General features: G+C 43.4%; 1 protein-coding gene across 1 annotated transcript in view; it reads left to right on the top strand.

Annotated features, from left to right (window-relative positions):
* KIF16B (kinesin family member 16B) overlaps positions 1-6,150 on the top strand; it is a 275,124-nt gene that overhangs the window by 153,224 nt on the left and 115,750 nt on the right. The window contains exons 16-17 of the mRNA XM_015560287.1: positions 2,100-2,182; positions 3,810-3,898. Coding sequence (XP_015415773.1) covers positions 2,100-2,182; positions 3,810-3,898 — 172 coding nt within the window. The remainder of the gene's footprint in view (positions 1-2,099; positions 2,183-3,809; positions 3,899-6,150) is intronic.

Below are 6,150 nucleotides of genomic sequence, written 5' to 3'. Positions count from 1 at the left end.
AAAAAAAAAAAAAAAAGGATGCAATAGAGGAAACAGAGGTAAACCAGCCTTAGCAGAGCCTCTTTTATGTGCCAGGTAGTTCACACACATTATTTAGATGGAAACAAGGAAAGGTCATGGGTAATTTTGTTTTCTTTTATGACTTTTTAAAAAGATTTTTACGTGTATTTCATGCAAACACAAGGGTTGCAAGATTATTTTTTAATGACTTAATATGATATGAAATCTGTTTCTGCAATACTATTCTATTTTTTTTCCATTAATGTATTGTAGTAATTTTCAACCCACATTGTGATGGTGCCTCTCCATAATTGGGAAATATATGAAGCGATTTTATATGAGGGGATAAGCAGACTGTGGAGTGGATAATGCCCACTGCTGCCCTTCTCAGTCTCCTAAAGGCGTGCTTTCCTTCTCACATGGACTCTCTTTCCACTAAATCATAACCACCACCAGAATCAACCCTCCACTTGTCCCTTGATTATGACCTAAACCTGTTATGTTTTCACCACATTGAATTGGAAACTTTGAGAATCTGGGATAATATGTTTAATAGCAGGCAGATGTACTGGTGTGAACTCCGGAATAGCTAGCTGTCTGGGGTTATGGTGTTACCTTCGAGGTCCAGTGAGAGGTTGGCGACTAGTCAACCAGAGGTAACATGCTCTGTCCAAAGGAAGCAGCCACCAGCACCCGGGGTTTTTGCCAGGTGGTATCACGCACCTACTGATACCCTATCTTCCAATTTTTGAAGGGAATCCAGAAAGAAACTCAGACTTACGTATCAATTCCAAGTTTTTCACCGTTGGCAACTAATGTGTTTTTTAAAGATTCCACAGAACACACAAATCATATCTGTGAGCTGAATTTTGTTCTGGCCACCCATTTTGGAGCGTGGGTGCAGATTGTCCATCCTGGCTCTCCGGATGCTCACAGTCTGTGTCGTCCCGCCAATGTTGGTCCCCCTGCTGCTTTAGATGCCCCGCATTTTAGGTGGACATCTCCAGACATAGCAGGCTCAGCCCTTCCCCTGTGGTTACAAGTGGGAACCCCTCTTTTGTCCTCTAGCTGTCCTGTGAGACCCAGATTATTAGTTCCTTGGTGCAAAAGCCTGTCCCCACCTACTGCAGCCTGCACTCATCACTCGGCTGCTGCACACCTCATCCCATGATGTCCTTCATGGTTGACATCGAGTGTGTCTTATCTTCACAAAGAAGTCGCATTCTTTTTCAGAGCAAAGATTGAACATGGGGTCCATTCTGAGGCGTGGTAGACTCGCAGGTGTTGATGGGACTGGATGAGGCAGTGAAGCTCTTCTGGAACATCACTTCCCTGAGACGCCTCCAGTGACCAGTAGCTCCCAGCCTTCCCTGGCTCTGGCCTTCCAAAGTGTGTGCTTGCTTATTTGCGTAAGCAAGCTGAAATTTGCTGCCCAGCCCCAATAATTTTGTTAGCCTGGGGCATTGACATTGAGTTATTTTACCCCCTTTTCAGTCATTTTCTGAATAAATAGGACCTTAGTCAATCAAAAGAGTTTTGTGTGTGTGTGTGTGTGTGTGTCATTTGACCATCTCAGTTTTAACAGGAAGCAATGGAAGTAGACGTTACATGTACAGAATTTCTTTTCTCTCAAATTCTAAGGGACAATTTAGTGGTAGTTGCCTTTAGTACTTTCTCAGTTTTACCATGTGTTCTTTTGAAAGCACTTTCCTTTGAGATTTCTACTTTTATTGGCATTAATATTTCCTAAATTTGTGACCATTTGTATTATATCTCTTTGAAGAACTGATTTCTTTTTTCTTCTTCTCAGCAATCAAATGTATAAGTTTTAAATGTCATAGCGTATGTGAATGCTTGGATCCATTACTTCTTCCTTGGGTAACCTGAGCATTGCGATACTTGGCTGTAAAAAGAATCACATTTTACACATTTAAAAGTGACTTATGAAAGCAGGTGTTCCGAGACTAACTCTTCCCCTTCCTATTATTGTGTGATAGTCCACGGGAAATTGCATTTCAGTGATAAAATTCCATGTTATGATGTTACCAACTGTCCAGGTCACATACTGTAAGCTCATGACTGTTTCTGTGTGCTCTCAGGTGCCGTGATACTCTTGGGAAGAACCAATATGTTTCGCTTTAACCATCCGAAGGAGGCTGCCAAGCTCCGGGAGAAGAGGAAGGTGAGCTGCAGGAAATCCCCAGGACCCAGCTCTGGTCCGGGTGGGGCTACGCCCGGGGCATCTCCACTCTAGTGCCTAGAGTTTAATTTTCCGGTGTACAGAGCCCCCAAAGTTATGTAGCCTGGGGTGATTCTGGGGAGTCTGTTTCCCAGCAGATTACTGGCTGATGACATGGGAGGGTAAGCAAGTGATGTTCCGAGCAGGGGAATAGCTCCTAGACCAGTGATGGCGAACCTGTGACACCTGAACAGTTTAAACGGTCACCTCTGACACGCAAACTCATTTTTTTTGCTTGATTTTTCTTTGTTAAATGGCATTTAAATATATAAAATAAATATCAAAAATATAAGTCTTTGTTTTACGATGGTTGTAAATATCCAAAAATTTCTATATGTGACACAGCACCAGAGTTAAGTTAGGGTTTTTCAAAATGCTGACACGCCGGGCTCAAAAGGTTCTCCATCACTGTCCTAGACCCTTCCCTTCACAGAGGAGCTTGGTATCATTGTACGTTAAGTGGAGAGTGACGTCCACTTTTGAGCATCTAGGTTAGGAGTTAACCCAGTATCAGAATCACTATCATCCCAAAGCTTGCTTACTCTGTTTTTTATTTTTTTTTTTTTTTTTATTTTTCTTGAGATGTGAAGCAGCGAGTGAGTTTAGGACAACTGGGGAAGACTTCATCTTGGTTGGATAAGAATATCCAGAGGGCACTTAAGTGCCTGATGGGGACCAGCGACATGGGAAGAAATGAGAGGGAGAGGGATCTGTGTAGGGTCATCATTGCTGTCGGTAGACTGAGGGTGATGATATTTCTATGAGACAGGCACTGTAGAACGTCCACATATGTTCGACTGCTTTATCTGTGCAGCAGCTGTTACTCTCCCATCTCACAGATGATGGAGATGAGGAACAGACAAACTAGTTCCTTAGCCAGTGAGTGAGGAGTGAGGGCTGCAACCCTGGCCTGCCAAATGCAACTATTTGCCCCTCAGCGCGGAGTTACATAGTCCCTCATCTCAGCTTGCTCTTGTAAGGGCTGCCGGAGCTTGCCAGTGCTGTAGATGGGAAATGAGAAAGCTGCAAACCTCAGCCTTCTCCAGGCTGCTTGTCCCAGCCCCTGAAGGCTCTTATCTGTTCCAGCCCAGGGTCTCCCTGGAGGGGCCTTTTTGATACACGATTGCAAAAATATGTTTGCCAATAGCTTTCCCTGGAAGCAAAAGAGGTCGAGCTCTTATGTTTTGGCCTTCCTTCCCTCTCCCTCCTTTATCTGTGTCACCCAAGTGTACATGAGCGCTGCTGATAACAAGACAGGGCTCCCGCCAGAAGGAGGGTGGCAGATGTCCTGACCATTCCCTGGACTTGAGTGCAGCGTGGTTGGGGAGACCATCGGGGTGCAGAGTTCCCGGTTAGTTTTCCCAAGTCATGCATGCTAGGGCCCTGCTCTCTTTAGTGAGGGTTTAGGGCTGAGACTGCCCCTGAGTGGCCATCCTCAGACCGACTGGCTGGTGTGAAGGCTGATGGGGAATGTCTGCACTTCATTGCTTCTCCTAAGTTAACAGCACTGAGTCCAGAGCCCTGGCCTCTGTCTGCTAAGGTAACCGCTCTGCCCTGTGTCTGCTCTTAGAGTGGCCTTCTGTCCTCCTTCAGCTTGTCCATGACCGACCTCTCGAAGTCCTGTGAGAACCTCTCCGCAGTCATGTTATACAACCCAGGGTGAGTGAACCGCCGAGTCTCCTTCCCTGTGATTATCACTGTGGTGGTGTCTATTGTGCCAACTCCATTAAAGTCTCTAGATAAAAATAACACCTCTGCAATCTCGCCTCCTTATCCAATCAGCTGCAGTCATTTTCCAGGTTTCCTTCCAGCCCTTGCTATATATGTATGTCATTTTGCTTACTTATAATCACAAAATAAATGAGATTACATATTCTGATTTTATTTTTCGCTAAACAGCATAATAAGCATTACTAAGGGTTGTTACGAGCTTCATTATCATTTTCCTAACTGTCTAATATTTTAGAGTTGGCACTTTGATTACTCAGTACACGATCTATCTTTGGCTGAAGCACTTTCATCTCATGTTACAAATTTATTGTAGTAACAGAGACAGTTTTAATTCTGAGGGCACAGCATAACCCAGGAAATTATCTGCACAACTTCTGAGCACTGGGGGTCTCCGAGGACACAAACATTGTGTTTTAAATGGACTTCATAGCTGGGTGACCTTGGCTGACCTTAACTACTCAGGTGTTTCATGGTTTCATCGGTGAAATGGTGGTAATAATGAGAATGGTTTAAAACAGAGAACTAAAAGAAAGGACTTTGGGGGTCCTTTCCAGTTTTGTGAGGTTCCATACGTTTATTGTTCTATAAGGAAAATACCATGTAAAGCAATGAAGTTAAATCTAATAGCTAAATGAGATAATATTGACAACACCTTCTAGGACTGTCATTTATTTAGTAGTTACTATACCACAAGCACTGAGCTAAGCACCTCCCTTCCATCTTTTACTTCTCACTACGCTGTCCCCATTTCACATAGACTTTATAAAGGTTTGCTCACCCAGTTTCATAGTTAGTGCTCTGGTGTGAGTCCAAGTCTCTCTGATTTCCAACCCATGCTCTGACCATGGGCGTGCCTGTTCCATTGTCCATGGCCCCTGGCTCAGCACTTCTCACAAGCACTAGACCTATAGTGGCATTCCCTCCTCCAGCTCAGGTCAGTACACTGGTCCATGGAAAGCAGACATGCCTACAGGAATTTTAAAAAAAATGTATCTTTATTGTTGAAAGTATTATAGATGTTCCCTTTTATCCTCCCCATTGACTCTTTCTGCCTCCCTCTCAGCCCCTCCATAGGCCTCCACTGCAGTATTGTCTGTGTTCATGTGTTATGCAATATATACATATTGTCAGAGGGGTTGAAACCTGGGAGGGACCTTTGGTCACATTTCTGGATTTCTTATTTTATAGTCAAGCTGAAGCCAAGCTCTGACACTTTGCTTGAGTTTTTTTTTTTTTTTAAAAAAAGCCAGTTAGTGCAACACCAGGGCTGCTGCAGGCCCCTGACCTCTCCCTCCTTCCAGAACTTGAGGAGAGCTGTGCTTATTAAATAAATATGTCTTGAAATAAGCCATGTTAATAAACCCTGTCAGAGCAGTGGGTTACTTTGTAAGGCATGTTTGTGGTAGGTCTTTAATTCCTTACAGCAGCGATTTTCAGCCAGTGTGCCACAAGAATTTTAAAACATGTAATACCTGACTATTTAGTCAGGGGCACTGACCTCTTTTCCCTTAGATTACCAAAAAAAAATGACAACAGCCAACACAATAGCCATCTAGTGTGTTTGCATTGATATTATACCTCTTTTTTTTGTCAGATCAGCATATTTTGGGTGTATTGCAGAATTTTAGTAATTTTTTTATGTATTCATGAGATGCAAAAGGTTGAAACATGCTGCTTTATAGTAGTTTTACCAACTGCCTTTTATTGTGGCTGAGTTGAATCATTTATATGGTCACTTCGTTTAACTTTAATATAATATGCAGGTCTTCAGAGTTCATTTCAGTTTACATGTACTGGGGATGTGCCCACAACCAAGGTACATGCCCTTGACCAGAATCGAACCTGGGACCCTTGAGTCCGCAAGCTGACTATCCACTGAGCCAAACCGGTTAGGGCAATGATATTTTTAATTCCATTGTCCTGGGATATGAAGAGTGTTTGCTTGGGATCATCTCCCAGTCCTGGACCCAGTTCCAACCTTAGAATCCAGGTGTCAGCTTCTTTTTCCTCGATGGCGGTACCTTCTACTCTGAAACCATTTGGAAATGTTATATCACTGTTCAGTGCCTTTGAAAACCAAAAATTGATCTGCAATTGACCTATCCTCTGAGACACAGGCTCACCAACCATGTGCCCCTCTTTCTCTTGCATTTAAAGATGGGATCTCAGATCTTCTCTTT

Source organism: Myotis davidii, unplaced genomic scaffold, assembly GCF_000327345.1.
Source record: "Myotis davidii unplaced genomic scaffold, ASM32734v1 scaffold32, whole genome shotgun sequence".
NCBI classification, from domain to species: domain Eukaryota; kingdom Metazoa; phylum Chordata; class Mammalia; order Chiroptera; family Vespertilionidae; genus Myotis; species Myotis davidii.
This window is presented reverse-complemented; position numbering and strand designations above follow the sequence as displayed.